The 27,840-nt window shown below is 37.8% G+C and overlaps 1 protein-coding gene across 6 annotated transcripts in view; it reads left to right on the top strand.

Annotated features, from left to right (window-relative positions):
- The first annotated feature begins 387 nt into the window (after positions 1–387).
- SGCE (sarcoglycan epsilon) overlaps positions 388–27,840 on the top strand; it is a 555,267-nt gene continuing 527,814 nt past the window's right edge. For 5 of the 6 annotated variants that reach the window (XM_044065943.1, XM_044065944.1, XM_044065947.1 and 2 more), the window contains exon 1: positions 388–528. In XM_044065943.1, the coding sequence (XP_043921878.1) occupies positions 489–528 (40 nt within the window). In that variant the 5' untranslated portion in view covers positions 388–488. The remainder of the gene's footprint in view (positions 529–27,840) is intronic. The other variant, XM_044065945.1, reaches the window with a different exon arrangement.

Here is a 27,840-nt window from a genome sequence, read left to right on the forward strand (position 1 = left end):
TGATACGATGATTCTAATAAAGATGATCTGTGTGAAACAGCGTTACTCTGGCAGCACACGGTTTAATGGGAGACAGAGAACAAACTAATGAATTAATATTTTAAAACAAATTTGTTATTTAACGGATAGTGGTACGAGCATGTTCAGACCACCGTGATGTTCAGTGCCCTCAGCACTCACTTATTCTGTATAATGCTATAATATAATGATCATCTGCTATGAATTTGGTGAGTTTTTGTCTAGAAAAATAAACGAAACGTATCAGTACACTCCCAAGTCACATCCCACATCGGACCAGCTGCATCCAAGGAACAGGGAATTTACTTCCTTCATAATCCGGAGCTACCAAAAAAAACAAAAAAAATTAGCCAATGGGAAACGAGGAGCCCACAATGCAATGCGTCGCCATGGAATGTTAGTGGGAGGATGCTCTGAGGAAAAAACGGAAAGGCTAAAGTCAGCATTAAAAATAGAGCAGAGGTACCACCATGAGCGCTTCCGATTTAGTGGCTTGCTTGATGATGATAGGTACGTGTCCGAAAAATAATATTATCTAGTTCTGAGCAACAGCATTGTTTCCAAGTGTAGCTTAGAAGTATTATAATGGAAATGTAATTTTGATTTTTTCCATAGTGGTTTACTATTGGAATTTAATGCTTTAAGTGATACACTGGTGTTATTACAAACTACACTTGCAGAGATTTATTGTTGGACAGCAGTGGCTGTAGTTCCATTAGATAAGCTGGAGTGTATAAAACGATACTTGCCTTTTCAGGCCAGCTGTTTTTCTTAGACAGGTAGTCTAGCTGTAGTGGAAGCTTGGTGTGTAAAAATAGTACCACAAGTAAGAAAAATGCAAGAAAAGCAATAGGTACCACTGCTTCAGCGTCCTGGTTTCGGGGATTCAGATTTGGGAAGCGGGTGTGGATGATGTTAACGTGGCATGGGAAAGAATTAAATGATTTCTTTGTGGAGTGACACTATTTAGAAATTAATGCTTCGGTTGATATATCAGATTGTGCAATAATGTCAGGCCAAGAAGCTCATGGTTTACTGTGAGCAATTTGTGTTTATACTCACATACACACGTGTATACACGTATTTGTCCCACACAGGCATGTATATATGTTTACTTGCTGTGGTGATTTAATATTGTTCTGTAATGTGGTTTACTATCTTTTTGCATAGCACACATCTTTTATATGTTGCATGTGGATATAGTAGTTACAGTTTTATTGTTGTGGCTGTTAAATACATGCAGACATTGTAAATGAAATATCTTAATGAAATAGTTTTATTACGTACAAAGCACTGAGGAATAATAAAGCAAAAAAGTAAAATTTTATATCCACAGCTTTGTATTTTTGTTGTGCCTTTTGCTAATGTGATGAACTTGTTTGGCAACATTCCATTTAAAAATTCCAGAGAAACAGTTATAGCCATGGGATGTTTAGAGAAACAAAATTGTACACACACGATAATGTCATGTACCAAAATAAATAAATAAATAAAATAAAAACAATTAAGCTCCAGGAGTGTGTAGTGTACACTTGGAATAAATATGACTTTTGGCAAAGGATGCTTTTGTAAAGGAGGGCTTAGGGCAAGAGTGTTAATTTTTCTAGTTCCACTACGTGTGTGTCTGTATGTATGCATATATAAACATGCACACACTTACACACAAACAGTATATAATATGTAAAGGACTTGTACACTAATTTTATATTTTTTTCTGTGCATGTATGTTTATATGTATATACAGGCGCATATACACACACACAGATATATATATATATATATATATATATATATATATATATATATATATATATATATTGTATTAGCTGGTAGATACATGAAATGATATCACATTGTGTAGTCTTATATATAGTAAAAGGTGGTGGTGGATGCAATTTCCTTATGTAAGGGGTGCAGGAGGCTTGCCTTGCCTGTCTGCAAAACCATAGTATAGATATTTTCTGGAGAAAAAAGCAGGATGCTGTATGCTCATTCAGAGAAGTAGTTTGTATTTTTGTCAGTTTAATTGCTCCAGGTGTTTTGGTTTTCTAATACCATGATGGGAATGGACCCTATTCTTAAGTCAAAGTATTCTTAAAGTTCTTGAAATTAGTATTGTTTTAATCTTTGTTGTTAGCCATAAGTGTTCTTTACAGCACCCGCAATGGGCCCAGAATTGACTCCTTCTGCAGTTCATATGGAGTTACATGTATCAATAGCATAGCATATCTAAATCCGACTATAAATTATTTTTTATGAGAACCACTGCTCCTACTACTACTGCTAGGGTATCCTTCTTCCACATTGCCCTCATCTGCCTGCACATCCTGGTATTTTATGACATTGTGTCTGTCTGTCTGTATATAAGACACTGTAATCACTAGGAGTAGCAAATTGGTGAGGGCAGGAAGAATGTGCAGTACGTTGGTGGATTTCACTAAGGAGTGTACTCTGTTGAAGGAGATGTTTTCCAGTAGGGGGTACCCTGATGTCTTGCTGGGCGAACTCATTGAGGAAGTCACGTCTAAAAGGATTAAAGGCTTTTACAAACCCTTGCTTTTCCAACATAACCTGGTACCTAATGACCTTGATGTGAACCCTGGCCAAGTTATGACACCTGAGGGGGATGGGACGAGCATCATAAGTGCATCTCCAAGACCCCAGTGCAATTTCTCGCTGAGTTTCGTTACTACTTATAGCATGAACACTCAAGGCATCTTAGATATCATTAGGAAAAACTGGTACCTTATTTCTTCAAATGGTTTCCTGGTTGAAAAACTGGGGACGGAACCTAGATTTATATTTAGGAGGTCTAACAACCTTAAGGAACTCATGCAAAGAAACGAGCATGGAGGGTCCTTTTTCAAAAGGAGAGGAATGACTAGATGTGGGTTTTGTAAGTTTTGTAACAACATCTGTGTTGGCGAGACTTTTCAAGTGAGGGACGCTAAGTATATCATTAGGTCACCCCTAAACTGTGAGAGCAGATCTATCATCTACATTGCTATGTGCAACTGCTGTCGGGGGTTCTATATTGGGAAAACTGACAGAAGGTTGCGGGATAGAATGTACGAGCATCTTTATGCGATTAGGAATAACAGGGATGACAATGCTTTAGCTAAGCACATTGCCTCAAATCCAGGCCATAGCTTTAACTTTATGGCAATAGATCATGTACCTGTAAAATCTAGGGGTGGACCCTTTTCCCTGATTTTGGAGAATAGAGAACTGGAGTGGCAGTTGCGCTTGGACGCATTTAACCATCATGGCCTTAACAGTAATTGTAATATTGCCCCTGTTCTAAAATTGAGAAGTTATTTTCGATAATTTTAGGACAGTGTCCAGTGGCAAAAGGAGTCTTCACACTTATGGTCTTTAGCTATTGCCCTAGTAGGTCCTTTAATGTAGACTCTTACATACTAACATAACAACATAAAACAAGCATTTAACTAACATTTGCAGTTCAGAAAATATATATATGTGCACACTTTTTTTCTTGTTGCTTGTACCTGCTTTACACCTTTAGTTGGTCTATGTATTGGCGTGCATAGACAATAATATTGTAGGTGTTTTTTTTGCCATCTTCACATTTTCTTATTAGGTTAGGACCATTCTAGTTGTGTATCATAGAAAAAGCTGTTTTCTATGCGTTGTTTTTTACACACATATTGGTTGAGCCTGTGTATTCAGAATTTTAACTAATTTAAAGCACGATGTGCTTACTGTTTTTATTATATTGTGCATGTATGTGGCACATTTTTTATGTTTTTATATGAATGTACGCTGCGGCATCCCAGGATGTCTTGACGATGTCACTTCCTGTGTTAGTTTAATATAAAGTGTATACTCCACTTGACTGTTTGTATTCTCTGATGAAGCCACGGTGGTCCGTGGCGAAAACGCTCTTCTCGTGGAATTAATAAAGCGTTAAGACTTTTTACAGCTGGTGTGCGTCGTTCTTGTTGAGCAAGGTTCCTCGTTGGTGTTTATCAAGTTGGTTTATCTTCTTGTTGTTTGCGCGTGTAAAAATAGTACCACAAGTAAGAAAAATGCAAGAAAAGCAATAGGTACCACTGCTTCAGCGTCCTGGTTTCGGGGATTCAGATTTGGGAAGCGGGTGTGGATGATGTTAACGTGGCATGGGAAAGAATTAAATGATTTCTTTGTGGAGTGACACTATTTAGAAATTAATGCTTCGGTTGATATATCAGATTATGCAATAATGTCAGGCCAAGAAGCTCATGGTTTACTGTGAGCAATTTGTGTTTATACTCACATACACACGTGTATACACGTATTTGTCCCACACAGGCATGTATATATGTTTACTTGCTGTGGTGATTTAATATTGTTCTGTAATGTGGTTTACTATCTTTTTGCATAGCACACATCTTTTATATGTTGCATGTGGATATAGTAGTTACAGTTTTATTGTTGTGGCTGTTAAATACATGCAGACATTGTAAATGAAATATCTTAATGAAATAGTTTTATTACGTACAAAGCACTGAGGAATAATAAAGCAAAAAAAGTAAAATGTTATATCCACAGCTTTGTATTTTTGTTGTGCCTTTTGCTAATGTGATGAACTTGTTTGACAACATTCCATTTAAAAATTCCAGAGAAACAGTTATAGCCATGGGATGTTTAGAGAAACAAAATTGTACACACACGATAATGTCATGTACCAAAATAAATAAATAAATAAGTAAGTAAGTAAAATAAAAACAATTAAGCTCCAGGAGTGTGTAGTGTACACTTGGAATAAATATGACTTTTGGCAAAGGATGCTTTTGTAAAGGAGGGCTTAGGGCAAGAGTGTTAATTTTTCTAGTTCCACTACGTGTGTGTCTGTATGTATGCATATATAAGCATGCACACACTTACACACAAACAGTATATAATATGTAAAGGACTTGTACACTAATTTTATATTTTTTTCTGTGCATGTATGTTTATATGTATATACAGGCGCGTATACACACACACACACACAGATATATAATTGTATTAGCTGGTAGATACATGAAATTATATCACATTGTGTAGTCTTATATATAGTAAAAGGTGGTGGTGGATGCAATTTTCTTATGTAAGGGGAGCAGGAGGCTTGCCTTGCCTGTCTGCAAAACCATAGTATAGATATTTTCTGGAGAAAAAAGCAGGATGCTGTATGCTCATTCAGAGAAGTTACTTGTATTTTTGTCAGTTTAATTGCTCCAGGTGTTTTGGTTTTCTAATACCATGATGGGAATGGACCCTATTCTTAAGTCAAAGTATTCTTAAAGTTCTTGAAATTAGTATTGTTTTAATCTTTGTTGTTAGCCATAAGTGTTCTTTGCAGCACCCGCAATGGGCCCAGAACTGACTCCTTCTGCAGTTCATATGGAGTTACATGCATCAATAGCATAGCATATCTAAATCCGACTATAAATTCTTTTTTATGAGAACCACTGCTCCTACTACTACTGCTAGGGTATCCTTCTTCCACATTGCCCTCATCTGCCTGCATATCCTGGTATTTTATGACATTGTGTCTGTCTGTCTGTATATAAGACACTGTAATCACTAGGAGTAGCAAATTTAATGATCAATGCCACTTTTGTCTTCTTTTCATGGACAACTATATCTGGTTTTCTTGCATCTATTTTTTTAACTGTCGGTAACTGGTAATCCCATGTGATATAAACGTTGTCATTCTCTATAATGCTTTGTGGCTCATGTTTCTAATGTTTCTCAGCTACTTCAATATTCTAACATATGCAGAATAACCCAATGCAACAGTCTTGCCATATTATTATGCCTTTCAGTATACAGGCCCTCTGCCATTAGCATATCACACCCAGCAACAAGATGTGCAATGGTTTCTGTTTGTTTTACAGTACTTGTATGCCTCTGTTTCTCCCATATGTTCAATGGACTTTGTAAACCAACGTACATGTAGTCCACTATCCTGGCCTGTTGATATTAACCTTTCATCTTTTGGTTTAAATTCACCTCTGTTTAACCATTCCTGCATTAGATCCTGATCAATATGAGGTTGTTCCAGCAACTATATTTATATCTTTTCCATATTTCTTGTCTTCTCATCTGCTCCTTCTCTGTATATTCTTTCTTTTGTTTTGTTTTTTTTGTTTGTTTTTTTGCCAGATTCAGTTGCTACCTGTTTTTTTTTTTTACTTCTGGTTTGGTTTTAATTTCTGTTAGATACGGAAAGTCACCTTAGATTTGTTCTCTTCATGTTTCAAAACTTTAACTACGTTTGGATCTGGTGAGGTTTGCAATACTGTCCTGTAATCACAGATCTATACAAATAATCAGTTTCGAGGAGGCCTATACCTCCTTCAGAAAATGGAATATATAATTTTGGTATACGCTGATTTGTAAGCGTGAAGCATTTTTCTTGTTTTTCTGTCCAACTGATCCAGTACCTTTTGGGGCCAGTCGATCACCCCAAAACTGTGTTAGAACAGGAGGAGCAAATTGGTTTATAGCTTAGACTTTTTTCCTAGATGTCAGGGCTATTTTCAATTTTAATTTTAGTCTTCTGAAATATTCTTTACTGAGTTTTGTTCATATTTGTTCATGCTTTATTGTTGATCCTTCATCATTTACCAGATATTTGTATGCTCCCTCCTGCTCAAGTTCCTTTATATTACATTCCTGTCCCAGACTGATAATTTGTTGGTGTTGCAGCTTTTCTGCTTTAAATGTTGCTTTTGCATGTTTATCAAGATTATATGACATTCTTATTCTTTTGACCACTTACAGTTATGCTTTCAGTTCCTCATGTGATGAACTATGCAGTTTTAAATCATCCACAAAAAGAAGATAAGCCTTTATACCTTGTTGTTTGGGAGCCAAATTGTAACCATGACCTAATTTGTTAAGTAGACAGCTTAATGGGTTAAGGACAAGACAAAAGATCAGTGATGATAAAGAGTCATCCTGGAATACCCCCCCCCCCCTTGAATTTTTAACCCTGGGATAATAGTTTTTTCCTTTTTCATGGCCTTTAGCTGCACAGTGGTTTGCCACTGTTTCATGAACACTGCAACGTAATTGATCAATGTAGGATGTATCTTATATAGTGTACTATCAAAATATTGAAACTGAAAACAATTTTTAATAAAATTACTGACTCATTTATCAGACTTTAGTAATATCGAATTACTAGAAATGTCGGAAATGGTAACCATGCCAATCGACATTTGAACACCAGACATTCCAGTGTCAAAAATCTGTGTTACCGTTAACATTTTTACAGAGAGGAAAGCCCCCCTGCCCCTCCCATATGGTGGTCTTTGTCCCCACACCCCTGCATATTATGTACACCAACTCTGAGATCACACTGCAGTGAGGAAAAGGAAACATTTCCTGATCCGCACTGTACCACAACCTCCATTCTAAACGTCGACTTCATATTAGCGAATGTGTACTCACATTTGTTAACACGGTGTCATATATTTTCACTTCGACATTATGGGCATTGGTAGAACACGTGTTCGACTAACCCATTTTTATCAAACTGCATTTCCACATTTTGATTGTAAATCATCTTGTACATCTGTAAGCACTTCTTTATCCACGAAAGTGGGAAGCAAGCTATTGGTCTATACTTTTTAGGATAGCTTGCAGGTACATTCTTAAGGAGGAATATTGTTTCTTTCTTGCTGGTATCTGTTTGGGGTACACATATAATTAGTTCTTACTCAGGGTTAAATTTTTGTGTAAAGATGTTAATACTTTTAGCCAGAAGTTAGGTACTACATCTGGGCTTGAGGTTTTCCCGTTAAAGCTTTTCTTAATTTTGTTTCAATTTATCTGGTCGTTACTTCCTCCCATTTCATATCTTGTACATTGGAACTTCTTAATTTCTTTTACTTCCTCTATCCATTCAGCATCTTTGTTTCTATTTCTTTTGCTTTGTTTCCCAATTCTGTATAAAACTTTTTTGGGTCAATGAATTACATATAAATATAATGGAAAAGAACAAAATAAGCGTCTTGTTTTCTGTCTGTACTGATCCTGGTCCGTTCTGATAGTACATGTTGCTTTTATCACGTCTGTTTTGTTTATCAGTTCCCTCTTCTATACTATCCTAACAGTGACACTTCTTGGCTTAATTGCTTATAGTTTTCTCTGTTCAATACTTCCATGATGGAACTTGATTTCTTCCCATTATTTTCCTTGTTGTTTTGTTTGTTTGTTTGTTTGTTTGTTTTTTGTGATAAGACTGTTATTAGTTTAGCTGAACTGTAATATATCCTGTTTACTTCTGTTATGTAATATGAATTTATTTTAATAGCTTTGATTACTGTGTTCATTTGTTTTATCAGACCTCTAATATTTTGGATTTTATTGACTTTCTGTAATCTAATGATTTCACCAATCTTTTTTATTTCTAATTGCTTTTTATTGATTTGTTTTTCAAAAATACAAAATAAAACAGACATACAGCATGTAAACGCAAATGAGTAAAGGTAAACACTTATTTACAGAGAATCATTTAGACAAAAACACAAAATAAAACAGACATACAGCATGTAAACACAAATGAGTAAAGGTAAACACTTATTTACAGAGAATCATTTAGACAAAAACACAAAATAAAACAGACATACAGCATGTAAACACAAATGAGTAAAGGTAAACATTTATTTACAGAGAATCATGTAGACAAAAACACAAAATAAAACAGGCATACAGCATGTAAACACAAATGAGTAAAGGTAAACACTTATTTACAGAGAATCATGTAGACAAAAACACAAAATAAAACAGGCATGCAGCATGTAAACACAAATGAGTAAAGGTAAACACTTATTTACAGAGAATCATTTAGACACTTGCTAGAAGTTAAAGATTAATAACTGACATGATTACATCATAACTAAGGGTTACAAAGGAGCGAAGTTATAATACAAAGTTGAGTGCATAGTTTGTATAGGTAGGATACCTTTACTAAAAGGAAATGTGAAAAAAAACTCTAAACTAAATACATATTTACACTATTTACAATGTTGGATGCCATCCATTTGTTGTTGTCATAGAAGCATGTTTTATGTTTTAGTGATACACAATTTGTGTTTAGTAACGTAGAGATTTTTTAAGTGCCACCTGATTTTCATTTAGTTTTATGTATTCTGTTTGCTTGTCAAGTTTGTGTCTAGAAGAGAATTCCAGTATGTTTGAAAATATGTTCTTTTTTTATGCTTTTAGTAGATAGTTTGTGGGAGGTGATATACTTAACTGCCATGTCTTTAAAATTGTTCTACGAGATATGTTTGTTATTTACCCAATTTTTAGATATACAAAATTTAAGTAGGGCGCATACTGCAACTAAGATATGCTTGCGCATACCATTAATTAAACTAGGAATTATGTGTAGAATCATTGTTTCCCAGGAGAGGGTGGTTACTTTCACCAATCTTAATATGTCTATCCAGCTCTATTGAATCAAGCAACTCTTCCCTTAAATCTTTTTCATCTAACCTGAGGGCGTATTCTTTATTCTTCATTTCCTGTGACGTAACCTATTTAGCCTGCATCCTGCATCATCCATTGCTGCCTGAGATGGGAACTCATTGCCCTATCACTCTGCAACATTGACTATGTCAGGGTTGCTATCATTTCCTGTTCCTTCTCTTGTTGTGCAACTCCAACTGAACTTTTGTACTGGTTTCCTGCTGAAGGCTACAGAGTTTCTTCATGTGGCAACTGATCAGATGCTTCCCATTCCACCTGTTTCTGCTTAATTTGGGGACTCATTGTTGCATCATGCTGTGACATTACCAAAGTTGGATTTCCACACTAAAGCCTTTGTTTCACAGGTAATCCATAACTTCAGTTTCTGCTTCTTTAATTTCTTCATTACTAATCTTTTTTTCTACTCTCCCTCTTTGTTTTCTTATTTTTTTTGTATTGTAAATTTTTCCATATTGGATGCCTTTGCCTGGATTTCTCTTCAAATATCTTTGGTGCGACTTTTTATATTGATTAGTTTTGCTTTTTCCTTTGTATAAATATTGCAGCATATTAAATCTCTTTTTATTTCCCATGTCCATATTTCTTCTTCAGATGTCTTCCACTCCACCTGTTTCTCCTTACTTTGGGGCTTGTTGCTCCACCATGCTGTCACATAACCTGTGTTAGATTTTCTACACTAAGGTCTTCACTTCACAGGTATTCCATAACTTCAGCTTTTATTTGTTTAACTTCTGCTTTACTAATTTTTTGTTCGTTGCTCCCCCTTCCTGATTTTTTTTTTGTGTGAAAGTTTTCATATATGGGTGCCTTTGCCTGTATTTCTCTTCAAATATCTTTGAAGCTGCTTTTTGTGTATTGATTAGTTTGGCTTTCTTCTTTGCATACATTTTACACCATATTAGATGCCTGTTTCTTTCTCATGTCCATGTTTCTTTTTATACCTTTCAAAAATCTCTAGGTTTTGTTCTTTATATTTTCACACTTCGTCAGTCACTTCTTTTTCCAAACATCTCAAGGTTTATTGGTCTGTATAATGTTTTTCATGAATCTGTTGTGTTAATGTACACAGATTTACATTTGAAGCTTTTGACAGTTTTTCTTGTGCAAGTATTTTTCTTTCCTCTAATTTCTGTCTTAATCTTTTAAGTATCTTCTGTCCAGCAATCCTGGACTTCTGCATAATAGTAACATTACGTAATTTCTTTTTATCCTCAGTAGTGCACTTTATCATCTTTATGGATCTTTTTGACCTGTCAGTTTTTGGGTTTTTCCTGGACTGCTACTTCTTTCTGCAACAGCGGAGCCATGCTGTTCCTGAGCTTAGCCTAAGCCCATTGTAGAAATGTTTCCCATGTCTTGAGGATTCTACACTGTCATTTTATCCAGTCTTGGCACAAGTGTGCCTACCAGGATTGGGCACTTTTTTTATTCTCGGACTTGTGTACCCAGCTGTCTTTTTTATTATTTAACTTACTCCTGTCTGTGATAAGAGTCTGTATTATCAGCATTGTCTTGGTGAGATTTTTTTTAAAACATGGTCCACCTCATGAAAGTATTCACCAAGACTCGAGTATGAATTCAGATCCAGCAATGCTTCTGTCCTTTGCTTTCTGATTTTATCATCTCTCCATTTCAGTATAGCTTATCATATGGTAGGGAAGGCACTCTTTTACATTGTCATAAAGGTGATTTGATCATCATAGAATCAAGAGCCTGATACAGAGACAATAGCCTATACAATAGAGTTATACAGATGGGAGAATGTAATACAGACAAAAAAACAAGATTTATTTTAATGGGTAGGTGTACAGGGCATGTTGTTATTATACTTTATTTGGATGAAAATTTTATTTCCATGGTGGGTCTGGAGTATCACAGAAGCCAAAAGACCTAAAGAAAATAATCTGACACAAGCCAAGAAAGTCTTTAGATTCAGTGTAAATGAGACTGAAGGGAACTGTGAGCTGAAATGTAGTTAACTGTTTAGATTCTGCCATTTAAGTTTGATGATTATTATATATCTGAAAGCATTTCAAGAGTTATTAAACTTGTGCATTGATGTGACAGTTTACTTCAATAAAAGTGTGTTTTAGTTTATAAACATATACTTTGTGTGTTTCATGAAAGTCAGCAACTGGAAATACTTGGTTTATGCTATAAAATTAAAGTAATGGTGGGTGGAAAATGGATACCAGTTAGGTCAAATTTCATAACAGGTGGCATGAGGGGGCCTCAGTACATTATAATGGTGGGAATTTGGGGTAGAGTATGTGCCTGTGCTGTTACCCTAGAAATGTAAGGTCAACATAAACTGGAGAGTGTACATTAAATGGAAATATTCTCTACATAAGGAGAGAGGAATAACCTTTTTTAGAATATTATGAGAGAATTATCAGTTCTGTTGCTCAGGAAGCTTATCCTATGGTAAGACAATAGGTTTTGCTTACCCAGAGATTGGTGCTTGATTGGGTGTCAGAAGTTTATTGCATGTTAAAAAGCATCTGTATGTGCCAGAGAGGAAAGTTTTTTTTTATTTCAGTTACTTAACAGGATTCTTGAAGTAAAACAACATGTTAAGAAGTCAGCCTTAAAAATTATCCCATAAACAAATGCAACTCAATCTGTAGCAACTGCTTTAAGTCTTAACAGACTGCTCCATCAGTACTCTATTTAAAAAGGTATTTTAAAAATGTAGTTACAAGCTGTTGAGCTTGCTTTGTTTGAGATATATTCACTAAAAAGCAGAGGAAAAAGCTGAATATGAAAAGCAACAGTAGAATGACAGATACTGCTAAATGGTTTATATAATGTAGACAAGAAGTGATTGCTGAAAGGTTGCCTGTCAAAGAAGCAACATCAAACTGCTAACAGGTCGCTTACCAAAGGGGCACATAGCAGTGTTGTCTAATTAGCTAATTATAATTAATCAGCTAATTAATTAGGAAATGTAGTAATTCTAATTAATTAGAATAAATCATCTAATTCTAATTAATTAGGTGTTTTAATTCTAATTAAATGTCTTAATTAGAAACTTAATTAGATATATTACAATCAGAATAAAATTGCATAACAGGTGTTATGTATTTACCAGTGATTGAAATAGTGTACATTTGATGATTTTACTATTTTATGGTTTTAAATGTGTTTTACTGTGTAGTTGATTATTTAGCTAAACATGTGCTTAGAGATGCTGTGTAACTTTTATGATATGACTTTGACTACATTGTTTACAAGTTGAACACTTGGATTGACAAGTTGCAAGTTAAGACATTTGCCAGTAAGTTGCTAATTAAAAATCTAATTTGCCTAATTAATTTGGTTTGCTAATTCTAATTAATTAGATATGTCATACAGCTAATTCTAATTAGCAAAAATGAGCTTCTAATTCTAATTAATTAGCAAATAAGCTAATTAAAAACAACATTGGCACATAGTGAATGTACTAAGCTGCTGAAAGAAATGCATTGGGAAGATGTTATTGCAGTAGTGAGTATGTGCTCAATAAGTAGCCGAAGCTGAGTGTATGAAAAGTCTCTTGCTTAAAACGGTGACACAACAAGGTGCGGGGAAACTGGCAGCATAAAGTATGTTTCTGTCTTAAAGAATTTAAAAAAAATTCTAATCTGCTTGTACTACTGCAAGTTGATTTTTGTTATGGCATTTAGGTAAACAGACAGAATGTTAAGTTGGCTGTATTAAAAGCTGCAGTAAAAAGTAGTGAATTCTTCAAATATTGTTAATAAAATGTGGCTGAAGTCTTTTTCTTATGAGGTTGACAATTACAGGTATACTATGCTATAAAAACCTGATACTGAAGCCTAGTAAACTTTGTGGGCTAAATTGTGCTGTTTGCACTAATATGATTAAAAGCAGGATAAATTAAGCAGGTCAATGTGTATTAGCTCATAACAAAGACAGGATGTTAAAATGCATCCTGTGAAACAAAGAGTGTTAATGAATCGCGGGTTTGTCAGGTCATGGATAAACATTACAATGGCAAAGCTAAGATATGAAGTACAGTAAACTTTGTTAATCAGTGTCCATGGGGATTGATAGATGCAGGATAACTGTAGTTTCTGGTTGCTTGAGTGCTACTATTAAAAGTATGCCTGACTAAAATACTGTACCCTATACTATTTGTTTGGTTTGACTTGTTCTCAGGTTGGGGAGAGAGGGAATTTATTACTGTCTTCCTTTTTAAAACTCTAAAAACATAAGGTATGTTTCTGTGGGGGGAAACGGAAAGTACAACACATGAAAATTGTACTGTATTCCTTCAGTTTCTTTTCTGTGCAGGTTGCTTGAGAGTGCTGGTTGCTTTAGTTCTGGTTAACTGAGAGTTTACTGTATATACAAAATACAGAATGAAATCAAATCATGCTGGTAACCAGCTGTGCACATCTAAAGGCACTACTCATGTACCCCAAAGTGATAATGAGAATCAAAATATATTTCAAAGTGATAATGAGAATCAAAATATATTTCAAAGTGAGAATGAGAATCAAAATATATTTCAAAGTGAGAATGAGAATCAAAATATATTTCAAAGTGAGAATGAGAATCAAAATATATTTCAAACTGATTAAAACCTGAGCTTTGGCCAGCTAAGATCTAGCTGTATTCAACTGGATGTATAAGAGAATTTAAGTACCTTTTATCTGCACTTTTTTCAAATAATACAGCATTTTAATTGATTTATTTGTTTTGCATTGAATATTAACTGAACTGGAAGTTTTGATTCTGTTTTTTCAGTTAGTGTGTGCTAGATTTTATTGCCTGTTAGAATTTCTGCATAGACAGTAATTGCATTCAAGGGTAGTCTCATTCACTGATATGCTGTTACTGCCTATTTAAGTGGTACATTTTGGAATATTTTCTGCTTAAAACCTGAGCTTTTGCCAGCTAAGATCTAGCTGTATTCAACTGGATGTATAAGAGAATTTAAGTACTTTTATCTGCACTTTTCTCAAATAATACAGCATTTTAATTGATTTATTTGTGTTGCATTGAATATTAACTGAACTGGAAGTTTTGACACTGTTTTTTCAGTTAGTTCCTCACCCACCCTCCCTGGTTTTGTTTTGGTGTTAATCTTGGTGGCTTTGAAACTGCCTGCCCCTCTTGTAAATTTGTGTTTGGATACTCCTTTTGGGTCCATCTCAGTTGCTCACTCAACTGAGTGCAGTGAGATCATATTCTGATTTCAGGCACTCCTACTGTGTACAAAGAGAGCATCTGGGAAAGAAAAAAAATAAGCCTGTTTCCTGCCTTTCCTGTAAGTGGTCTAGACTGTTGGCTTCTGAGCCCCCCAAGCCTTTCTGTGTTAGAGGAAAGCCTTCTAGCTTAATTTTCTTTCTTAGAACTAGCCAGTTTTCTAGTTTCAGCACTCAAATCTGTTTCTTTGAACTCAGCACTTGTTCAGAACTTGTTGTAAGCACTAAATAAGCTGAAATTACTACAGCACTCACATTTTTAGTACTTAATAAATAAGCACCTATCCAGGCTTGTCTAAGGGTCAGCTCCCAGTGTTCTCTCCTGTCTACCTGATGAATCTGGGCATCTTGGGGCAATGCAGCAATTGCCTCATGTACACAGACAACCCTCTTCCTACCACCCAACACTACAACCTGTGAGAGATGCACTTATATAGCCAAACTGGAAGCAAAGCTCTCTTCACCCAAGACTGGACTAGACAGTCAAGAGGAGAAGGTAAACACTTGCACCACATCACACACTCATCACATAGTCCCTCAAAACCTACACCACCAAAACACACACATAGAAACATAAACCACACACCTACATTCGCGGAGGCTCTCAATAAAAACCTGCCCAAGCATCAGGGACCTCCAAAGCAGAAACGCTAGCAAACTCCAGCTCCCAACTCAACCCAAATGACACATAGCCCACAAACTCAGTGTGCCACTCAACCACAGCCCATAAAGCATAACGTATCCAACACTCTAGTCATAGGTGACTCTATAGTCAGGCAAACTGATGTTCCACTCACCAGGCTAAACAAGGAGAAAGTTACTGTCAGCTGCCTGTCAGGTACCAGGATCCACCACATAGCGCACGCACTCAGGTCACTCCACAACAAGTACAAATATGACACTGTCATTGTCCATGTTGGTGTGAATGACCTGGACTACATGAAAAGAGACATGGAGGAGCTCTCCGATCTTGTAGCCCAGGCAAGTATGACCCTAGCCCTGAGTAGCATCCTGCCATCACCCAGAATGATACCACAGTGCAAGGACAAAATGATTGACTTCAACAATTAGCTAAGCTTCTGGTGTCATTCTAAGGGGATCCAGTATTTGTCTGCCTGGGATGACATGATCGACAGACTGCAATGCTTTGCCAGAGATGGCCTGCACCTGTTGCCCTTGGGATTCCAGATACTGGCTAAGGCTCTTGCCACCCCTGTAGTGCCTTTTTTAGGCAAGGTTCACTTGACAAATTCACTACCGTAACAGGTACAAGCAAGCAAAATCTGAGGGTAATGCTACTCGATGCTGGAAGTCTAAACCTCAAAATGCAGTCACTCGAGGCACTCCATAAAATGGAGAACATTGACATCTGTGCAGTGACAGAGACCTGGTTCAAAGCTCCAGCGATCACCCCTACATTACCAGGCTATAATTCATACCACACTTTTCGGTCACCTAACCTGGAACGTAGCACTAAAGGTGGAGGCTTGTTCATATTCATTAAGGATATCCACACCTCCAGGCTATTTGCACAGCATAATGCATCCGAGATTATCCAAGTGCAACTAAGTCTGGGCAAGACCGCAATCCAAATTGTAGCTTGCTACAGACCCCTCCACCATGCCCCAGGATTCTCACTCCTCATTTCTTGATACACTGGAAACTATTAGGATACAACCCAGCACCCTAATAATGGGTGCTTTCAACTACCCCACCATTAACTGGGAAAACTACTCGTGTACCAACTCTTTTGCTCAACGTTTTCTGGAATTCATAAATTCCAACGCCTTGGATCAACTTATTCACACCCTCACCAGGGGCAGCATTATCCTAGACATGGTCATTACCAACATGGGCAACCGGTGTTCCACACCAGAGGTCAATTCCTCGTTGGTCAGATCCGACCACAAGATAATCACCCTAGACATCCACATCCCGCCCCCACTCCCAATTAGGGAAACCACCGTAAAATAAACTTCTCCAAAGAGAACTTCGCACTTCTTAAGACAGAAGTGGCAAACTTCATGACACCCATGCAGATGGACAATAGAGGTACCACTGCTGAATCCTACACAAATGCACTTTATAAGCACTTACACGAGTGCATGGATCATGTTATCCCTAATACAACCAAGATGCTATCCTCCAAAAAAAGGAAGCCAATCTGGTGGTCCTCTGCAATAAACAAACTCTACAACAGAAGAAAGAAACTGTTGCAAAAAAGAGTAAAATCCCATGACTGGAGGAACTCCCTGGTCAACCTCAGTAAGAAGCTGAGATCCCTCATAAAATCCTCCAAAGTTAATTATGAAAACAAAATTGCCACTGACTCTAAAGACAACCACAAAGCATTCTATAGCAATGTCAAGAATCTCAATGGCAACACTCAGATCTGCTCTGAGTTACAGCACAATGGCACTAAATATACAGAACCAACTGATATTGCCAACATCCTGGCATAGTTTCAGTGCTAACTTTACCCCACTCTCACCCCCTAGAGGGCCAATCTCTATACCGGACAAATGGAAAGTTCCTGTAATCATGGCTGCACAGGTAAAAAACACAGTCTCCAAAGCCAAGAACACAGCATCCATGGGACCTGACAATATCCCAGGCTGTGTTCTACACGAACTACAGAATGAACTGGCACCCTACCTAAGTACCATGTTCAATCATAGCCTCATCTCAGGCTTTGTGCTCACTGAATGGCACACCACGACGGTTATCCCACTCCACAAAGGGGGAGCCATGATGGACCCCGGGAACTACTGCCCCATTAGCCTGACAAGCTTGGTCTGCAAGGCCATGGAACATATCATCATGGAACTCATAAACAAAGACATTGGTATTTCTCCAAACTCTGACCCTACCCAGTTTGGGTTTGTAAAAGGCAGATCATGTCTCCTAAACCTGATTGACTTCTTTGAAGCAGTCACCAAAGCCATAGATGAGGGTAAGGTGGTTCACACAGCTTATGTAGATCTCGCCAAGGCTTTCAACACCATCCTCCACTCTGGAATTATAGATAAGCTCACTAAACTAGGTATAAATCCCTATGTCACAAGATGGGTTGCCAACTAGCTCATGGACAGAACCCACACTGTGAAAGTAGCAGACTCCAAATCTGACTTCAGACCAGTGACAAGTGAAGTACCACAGGATTCAGTACTGGGTCCTTTCCTGATTGGTATTTACTTCTCTGAAGTACAGGCTAACACAGAAGGTCTTTGGCTAACAAAGTTTGCAGATGACTGCAAACTAGGAGCCATAATCAAAACTCCTAACGATGTGGACATACTACAAAAGGGCCTCACTGAGACAGATGCCTGGTGTCAAAGCCATGGCCTGAAGCTCAATGCCAAAAGGTGTATTGTCATCCCCTTTGGTAAAAACTCTGTACCCATGAATTACCACATAAGTGGTAGTCTATTTAATGCCGAAAGCATGATGAGACTTTGGGACACAGGTGGACAGTAGTCTCTCCTTTGATAATCACATCGCCACAGTGGTCAGGAAATCCTACGTGGCTCACCACATCACAAAAGGTTTCTCATCCAGGAAAAAAAGAGGTCATTGTTCCCCTCTACTCATCACTCATTAGACCCATTATAGAGTACAACACCCCTCTTGGTGTGTACCTCACAAGACATCTACAACAACTGGAAAGGCCACAGAAATACCTCACAAAGAGGATTATTGGCCTCAAACAGATGCCCTACGCAGACCATCTCAAAAAACTCCAGCTTTACTCCATTGCATATCACCTACTCAGAGACAATCTCTGCCTAACATACAAAGCTATGTCAAACCCAGAGCTGTTGGACATGCTCCACTTAAAGAAATCCCAATCCCTCTGAGCTACATGCTCTAGGGACCTAAACCTTGTCACCACAATAAACAGAACATGCTGGAGGGATAGATTCCTGTCCCAGAGACTTCCCATACTCTGGAACAGACTACCTATCTATGTTAAACAGAGCTCCTCATTACCACTCTTCAAGAAAAATCTTGATGATTGGATGGGAAATAGGAAATTCACCCCAGGGATCACTTCTGTGGCTCTGCTCAACAGGGGCACAGGAAAATAATTTTCTTGGGTGGCGAAAGCCAGGGTACCTTTTTGGCTAGGCTTATATAGGCCCTAGGGTTAATAGTGTTAGGAGGTTCCCAATGTCTCTGTTAATGAGTTCCATGATGATGCGCACCATAACCTTGCAGACCAAGCTAGTCAGGCTTATAGGACGATAGTTCCCGGAGTCTGTTGTGGCTCCACCTTTGTGGAGCTGAATAACCATTGCTGTGCGCCACTCTATGGGTATGTAGCCTGTGGAGAGGCTGAGTTTGAACAGTGTGTTTGGGTGAGGGGTTAGTACATCTTTGAGCGCATGTAGGATGCAGCCTGGGACACCATCCAGTCTCATTGATGCTGTGTTTTTGGCTTTGGAGAGGGCTGTTTTAACCTGATTGTCTGTGATTTCAGGGGCTCTACATTCTTCTGGTATGGTTATGGGCCCTTTTGGGGGTGAGAGAGGAGTGCAGTTTGCACTGAACCTGTCTGCCAGGATGTTGACAATATCAGTCAGTTCAATGTATTTTTTGCCATTCTGCACTAACTCTGAGCAGATCTGAGCATTGCCACTTAGATTCTTGACATAGCTAAAGAATGACTTGTGGTTATCTTTGGAGTCCTTGGCAATTTTTCTTTCGAAGCTAGCCTTGGATGATTTTATGAGGGATCGTAGTTTCTTGCTGATACTGATCAGGGATGTCTTCCCTTCTTGGGATTTTGCTCTTTTCTGTACTAGTTTCCTCCTTCTGTTGTATAGCTTGTTTTATGGCAGGGGTCCACCAGACTGGTTTCCTTTTCTTGGAGGAGTGAGTCTTGGTTTTGCTTGGGATAGCACAATCCATGCATTCTTGTAGGTGCCCATAGAATGCATTAGTAAAGGATTTTGCAGCTTGGACAGAGTTACCCTTTAGCATGGGGGCTTAAGTAATGTGAAGTTTGCTTTTGAAAAGTTTTTCACGGTGGTTTCCATCACCGGGGGTGGTGCAGAATGTGGATATCCAGAGTGATTTGTTTATGGTCAGATCTAACCAGCGAGGGGTTGACCTCTGGTGTGAAGCTCCAGTCGCCCATGTTGGTGATGTGAAATGTTGGGCAAGGGAGTTAGTACTTGAGTAGGTCTCCCGGTTAATGTTTGGGTAATTGAAATCATCCAATATTAGGGTGTTTGGTAGGACCTTTACGTTTTCCAGTGTTTCCAGAAATGTGGAATGGGGGTCCTGGGACATGGTGGGTGGTCTGTAGCAAGCTACTTTAGCAAGCTACAATTTGAATTACAGTTTTGCCCATTATTAGTTGCACGTGGATGATCTCTGAAGCATCATGGTGTGCACTAACCTGGAGGTGTGGGTATCCTTGATGAATATGGATACTCCCCTGCCTTTTGTATTTTTGTCCGGGTTCTGTGGCCGAAATGTATGGTACAAGTTGTAGCTCTCTAGAGCCTTAAACCAGGTTTCTGTTACTGTACATATATCGATTTTTTCCATACTGTGGAGTGCTTCTGGTGCGTGCATTTTAAGGTTTAGACTTCTGGCATTGAGTAGCATTACCCTCAGTTGTTTGTTAATTGTGCTATTTACGGTGGTGGGTTTGTCTTTTGAGCCTTGCCTAAAAAAGGCACTATGCGGGTGGCAAGAGCCTTGGCCAGTATTCGAAAGCCTAAGGGTGACAGATGCAAGCCATCTCTAGCGAAGCAGCGTGGCTTTTTGAGCATGTCATCCCAGGCGGACAGACACTGGATCCCTTTTGAATGACACCAGAAACTTAGCCAATTGTTGAAATTGATCATTTTTCCTTTATACCATGGTATCATTCTTGGTGAGGGCAAGATGCTACTCAGGGTCAGGGTCATACCGGCCTGGGCTATGTGATCAGAGAGCTCTTCCATGTCTTTTTTCATGTAGTCCAGGGCGGTACGGCTCAGGTCATTCACACCAACATGGACACTGACAGAGTCGTATTTGTACTTGTTCTGGAGTGACCTGAGTGTTTTTGTTATGTGGCGGATCCTGGCACCTGACATAGGGATTATGAAGGAAGTATAAATGGCAAACCCTTCAGCACAAACTATTTTTATAGTGGTAGTATTCTTTAGGTTCTAGGTCTTACCCTCATACAAAATAAAACACATTTTTATATCCATTGCCAAAACTAACTAAAAAATTATACTTCAAAACTTTTAAAATCCATATGTGTGAGGGCATTCACTCCAGTCCTGGCCATACAGACCTAAACCTAAACTTCAACACTGCCAAAATAATTAAGCACCAAAACAACCCAGAGAGCTCTCCTGCCTGTTAAAAGTAACACCACCTCTACTGACTCTTATAATCCATATGTGAAAACACTCTCCACTCAGTCAAACATGCACAACCAGCAATATCCTACCCTCACAAAGTCACCCTCATGTCCTACCAAGAAACTAAATATAGTAACATTAATTCTCTGTAGCATTTGTAATAACGTCACAGACCTGCATACCAGATATCTCACTGTACCCCAGATTCATCCATCCATTCACAACCCTTTTTTCCCATTTTTGCACATGGGGGTTGGGGTGTCACCTCAACAGTGACAATCAACCAGAGCCAAGGTTCACACTGCTGGGTGGCTAACCCTGCCACAGTAGTTCTTCCACACTACACACTCATACCTATGGCTAATTTAGAGCGGCCAGAGTACCTACTGCATGTCTTTGGGATGTGGGAGGAAACCGGAGCACGCTGAGGAAACCCACATGAACAGAGGAAGGACATGCAGACTCCACACACAAGGCAGCCCAGCCCAGAATGGAACCACGGAACTACTTGCTGTGAGGTGGCAATGCTGTCCTCTGTGCCGCCCTTGCCACTGTGCTGCCCTTCTGTACCCCAAATATCCTAGTTAATACAGAAATTTGGCTTAAACCCATTTTAAGAGGTACAGAAGTACAACCTCCTGGTTACAACATTATACACATACAGTAAGTGGATTGGACACACTAAATTGCCCAAAGGTATGACTGTGCATGCAAGGGTCTGGTGTGGAAGAATTACAGTGGCAGGGCTAACCATCCAGCAGTGTAAACCTTGGCTCTAGATGATTGTCACTGCTGAAGTGAAACCTTGACCCTGTGTGAAAAATGAGAAAAAGAAGTTGTGGATGGTTGGCTAGATTGGCCCCACTAAAAAGGAGGCAAGGTAGCCTTGTTCTAGCCGAACTCCCACATCCTGTCCTCCTACCCCAGTTTCATCCCCAAATTTCACATAGAAAGAACTCTTATAACACTACTAAAACTAAATTGCAGAAAAAGAAAAAATATATATTATTGTACACATCTCCCCCAGTAATAACATACCCATACTCAAAGAATTTCTCTCCTGGATATCCTTTACTATAACCTATGAAAATAACATCTTACTGGGTGATGTCAACATTGATAGGCAAAATGTAGCAGAAGTCCCTTCTCATCTTTCAACTTTTCAGAACTCCAACTAAATAAAATAAAAACAAGGATAAAAGCACAATTCCTGATTGGATAATAGTCTCAGACCCCAGTAAACCCATTATTACTGGGATTTATCCAAACTCCATAAGTGACCACCTCTTAGCACATACAGTTAGAATTACCACTCAGCTTCCTAGTACCCACCAACTCAAAACAAACAAAAATCTCAACATGTTAAACAAAGACTCTTTCAACAACATCCTAAAGTTCTTTAACTGGTCTACACTAAACATTCTCTTACTAGATGAAGCTGTCACATCCTTTAATACCCTATCCATAAAGACCCTAAATAGCCGTGCACCTCTGTTGGGAAAATGAGTAAAAGCAATTCAGTCCTCCTGACTGTCCACCCTGAGCAAAACCATAATGCATGCTAGAAATAAAGCTTGGAAAGATTAGCTTAACCAAAAAAATTCACCAAAACTATCAGAGGTACATGACTTCCATGATGGCTGCACATTGAGTAACAGTTTAATTCTAGCTCTCCCAGTGTGAAAAAAGAAACTTAGCAGAGAAGACCAGTTGATGTTAGTGCTTCCAAGTAAATTTCAATACCTGGCCAGTAAGTGCACTGCCTGGGTGCCAGGAAAAAATACAGAGGACCTGAAGGAAAATCAGCTACAAAAGGTGAGAAAAAAAAAACACTGACTGGGAATAGTACTGCAGCTGTTCAGCAAAAAGCTTTACAAGCTCCAGACGTGACTTCCAGTAACCTAGAGGAAGGCATAAGACAACTGCACACAGACCTAGTTAAAAAAAACGAAACGCTGACAGAGTAGATCAACTCAAACAACAAAAGGCTCGAAAAAATGGAAGAAGCTTTAAACAGATATTCAAATGAGGTGATAAAACTGCAGAAATCAGATGTTGAAATGAAGAAAATGCTGGCTAAATATGAGACTGCTTAAAAAGTGATGTCTCAAAAAATAATAGAATTAGAGGACAGAGCACGTAGGGAAAACCTGAGATTTTCAGCTGTGTCAGAGAAGCTGGAAGGAGCAGACTGTATTAATTCTATGAAAGCACAAATAAGCAACTGGACTGGTATTCCACAGCAGGAGTTAATTGAAAGGGCACATCTTATTCCAAACCTGGCTATGTGAAAGCAACCTAGACCTTTAATAGTAAAGTTGCAATCCTACCAACAGAAAGAGTTGATTCTGACAAAACTTGGCAGAAGGACAAAGTACTAAAAGTGGGAGACAGCAGAGTGTTTGTGGAGAATGATTACTCATTGTACACTAGGCAGAAGAGGAGAAAATGTATTCTTCCATTCAGGGAATGTCAAGAAGCAGGAGTAAGATTCAAACTGCTGTATGCATGCGTCTTCAAAATATTCTTCCCTGGAGAGGCAAGATTATTTTTTGATGAAGTGCATGCTGAGGAGGAAATACAAAAGTTTGTCCAACAAAGAGTGAGCTATGAAACAGGAGATTCTGCTTCTTATTCTTCTGGTGATGAAAACAACCGAGAGACTGTGCCAGTAAAACCCTTTCCAATGTCTCAACAGAAAATACCAGTGAGAAGGCAGAGAGCATGAGAGTTGACTAGAAGAGTTGAGAATACATTGGAAATGAAGCAGAGACAGGATTTGGGAGATGGAGATGAACAGGAATAAAACCACTAACTTGAACATTGACAAATGTGGGATTATAAAGCAATAATTACATTTGTGAAGTATGACAGAACAAGAAAATATAGAAAGACTGGACTTTTTTGGACTTTATTGAACATGTAGGGTATTCCCTACTTCATGTCATTAATGTTCGGAAAAATACTTAGGGGAGGATTAGGGAGAAATTAACTGTAAGTAAAACATTTTTAATAGTACTATTTTTATAGTGTATGATTTTCTTTGCATGCTATAAAGTAATGTTTTCTCAGTTGTGTTTAAGTGCAGTGGGGATACTGTTGTAAACAGGTGGCTCCTGTTTTTTTTCTTCCTTCTTCTCTCTTTCTCCTTGTTCAGTTTTAAGAAATGTAGGCATTGCAGTATAAAAAAAAGTCTGGTTAAAAGAGCACGACAAAAGAAAAACGAATGTGCTTTTTTTCATTCTTGCATGGGGGAATGACTGGATTAAGGCCCCTGATCTAGTAACAAGTTTTAAGAGAAAGTAAATAAATGAAAAATAATATTGAATATTTTAAGGCTTTTTTTCTAGAAAATAAATGTATGCTTAGTAGCAGTTCTGTATCTGGTCCCCATGTCTCCATGGAAACAATCTGATAAAGAGAACTTGGCTAGAATAAAAGGGGAAATTGGCTAGGAGATATTGTTCTCTGAAAACATTCAGGTGTTTTCCCAGCTGGGAGAGCTTTAAAGATAAGATAAAACCAGACAGCACTTAGTAGAAGCACAGGCCGCACCATGCATCTTAACATGGATAACCTTTCTTTTAGGTTAACCCAAGTTTGTGAGTGTGGGTGTCAGTTTGGGACATGTTAGGAGTGTAAAACTTCAATATTTGAAGATGTACTTTGTTGTGTGTGTGCTAGTATTAAGTTAGTAGGTTTTAAGGGAAACTGGGGTTATTTTTTGAGGGCTTTCAATAAAACAAAAAGTTTTGTAAGATGTGACAAAGGCTCATATAGATATGACAAGAAACAACTGTATAAAAGATCAACCTGACAAAATGTGTATGCATGTAACACAAAAGCTGGAACTAGACAGTTAACAAAAAAACAGTTATACATAAAAGGTGGGAATAATAACTTTTTTAATACAACAATGCTTTTTGTAATGTCTTTAAATGTCATTGGTCTCACAGATAAATACAAAAAAGAAAGAGTAGTGAACTGTATTAAAAATTGTAGAGTGCAAATATGTGCGTTACCGGAGATACACTTGGAAAGAACTGAACATGTGAATTTGATAAAGTTTTCAGAAATTATTATTCAGAGGTATACCTGGGACAAAGGAAAAGATGAGTACTTTGAGTACTTGTATTAATTGCAAGAGGAGCTTCAGTAGTGATAGAACTGGATAAAAAAGACAATAATGGTAGATTTGTAGTATTAAGGGGCAACTAGCAGGGAGGAGGATTATACTAGCATGTATTTACATTCCACCTAAAGCTGCTGTAATGGAACTTAAGAAAATTCTGGATGAGATAATCCACTTTCAGCAAGGGATATTAGTTATAGGTGGGGAATGGAATTTGATTTGCAGCAGTGATGATGTGTCTAGGGGGCCCAGAAGGGAAAGTATAACAAAGGAGGGTAGACTTTTGAAGAAATTTGTGAAAATATTGGTCATGGAAAATTTGAATTCAGTATTGCGAGTTCGGTGAATTTACATATTCCCCCAGATACATAAACTGGGCTAGGCTAGATAGAATTTACATTTTATAGGAACATGTGCATTTAATTGAATGTCTTGATAAGCACCCAAGTATTATTTCAGATCATGCACCAGTAATAATTAAAATAAAAACACAGGGTAATGAAAGAAACATGAGACACTGATGCTTTCCCACTTATCTGTTGAAAAGAGTAATTTAAGGAATGATAGTGGAAAATATTCAGGAACTATTAGAATAGATAGAAATTTCTTCTGAAAATACAGCTAGGGAGTGGGATAAAATTAAAGTGGAGTTTAAAACTAGGGTGGAAATAGAAAGGGAAATATGGTTAAGAGAATCTCACATAACAAGAAGAGGAGGAACTGCAGAAAATAAGGGATTACCTCGATAATATGCATGAGTTTAGAAAGATTACTGTTAAGCAACTGTTTTTTGGTAATAACTCTAGAATACAAAAACTTTTAGCACAACAACTCAGGCAACAGAAGGTAGAAAGGCATGTTGCCAAGCTTAGAGAGCCTATAACAAGGAGGGTACCAAAAGATCCTGTAGAAGTGTTAGAAATATTTCAGAAATTCTATGAAAATCTATATAAAGCAGAGAAATATGACAATCAAGAAAATGTACAAATGAAAATACTTATGGAAGAATTAAATGTGTCAAGGTTAGGGGTAGATGAGGCTCAGTTACTAACAGGATAGGAGGAGATGAGATAAAAATGGTGATGTATAACCAATCTACAGGAAAGTCCCCAGGAATATATGGTATTGCTGTGGAAGTTTTGAAGCTAGGAAGAAAAATACTGATAAAGATCTGGAAGGTTTTGTTTAACAATATTTTAAGAGGAGAAGTATCAGCATCCTGGAAGAAAGTGTGGTAGCTGCAACACCTAAAGTGGATGACAGATCAAGCTTCATACAGGCCCATTTCAATACTAAACTGTGATTATAAAGTGTTTATGTCTATAATGGCTAAAAGAATGACAAAAGTAATGCCAAAATTAATAGATATGGGTCAATGTGGTTTTGTGGAAGGAAGGTAAACATTTGACTACATTAGCAGAATATTGATAGTCCAGAGGGAAGCAGAATGTAAGAAAATACCACTGTTGTTGGTGGGTCCTGATGCAGAGAAAGAATCTGACAGAGTAAGCTGGGAGTTAAAGAGCAGGGCAATGGAAGCATTTGCATTCCCTGATAAAATTAGAAGGTTGATTAGGAGGATATATGAGGGATCAGAGGTGAAAATTAAAGTGGGTGGGGCCCTCTCTGATAATGTCTGCTTGAGCAGAGGAACCAAACAGGGGTGTACTCTTTCCCCATTTTTATTTGGATTGTATTTAGAAGCACTGTCGAAGAAAATGGATTCAGAAATTCAAGGATATGATTGGTATGGTAGTCAAGAAAAGTTAGCTGTATTTGCAGATGATATTATGTTATACCTGACAAAACAACAAAAGGATATTACCGTGTTGTGGAATATTTTGAGACATTTTCAGATTTTTTCAGGATACAAAATTAATGAAGCTAAAACTAAGGCAATAGTGGTAAATTACGTACCCACTGCAATATCCATGTTTATGGGGATGTGATGAAATAAAGTATTTTGGAGTATGGCTTAAAAATATTTCTGGTGTGGCAGCTAAGGATATGTGGGAAGAGACTAAAAAGATAATACAAAAACTGTGAAACTGGAAGCTGTTTTTTTACAGATATGGATAGTAAGGTACAAGCAGCTAAAATGTTTTTATTCCCTTTAGTGTTATACACAGGTCAGGCATAGTTTTAAGTTTTATCAACCAGAGGAGAAGTCGTCGATAGCAATTAACAAAAGAACTGAAGGATTTTGTCTGTGAAGGGAAGACAGCAAGAGTCTTCCACTAGAACACTGTAGATTGAGATTACCAGATTTGAAGGGGTATTTCAGCTATACAGTTAAGGAAACCTGTAATTTAAAGTGCAAAGGGATGCTGATGAAAAAGGGGGGAAGCTCAAGGAACAAGAAGAGATTGGCATTTGAATGCAGATCTTTAAGGAGAATAACAATAAGGAACCAAAGTATTGGAAGCAAGTAACTAGAGAGGGAAAAGTAATAGAATGGGAAGATGCCAAGAACTTATTTGGACTGCATGTTAGAGATTGCCTTCCCTATCAAGGATTGCTGTCAGTGTATAGGCAAAGAGAAAGAAATATGGAGGTCGTAAATGAAAGGCCAGCACTGCTAGAGTTTTTACTAGAATCTAAAACAGAAGCTGTCATTAAA

The sequence above is a fragment of the Protopterus annectens genome, chromosome 3.part0, assembly GCF_019279795.1.
Source record: "Protopterus annectens isolate FY-2018-M chromosome 3.part0, PAN1.0, whole genome shotgun sequence".
Classification (NCBI taxonomy): Eukaryota; Metazoa; Chordata; order Ceratodontiformes; family Protopteridae; genus Protopterus; species Protopterus annectens.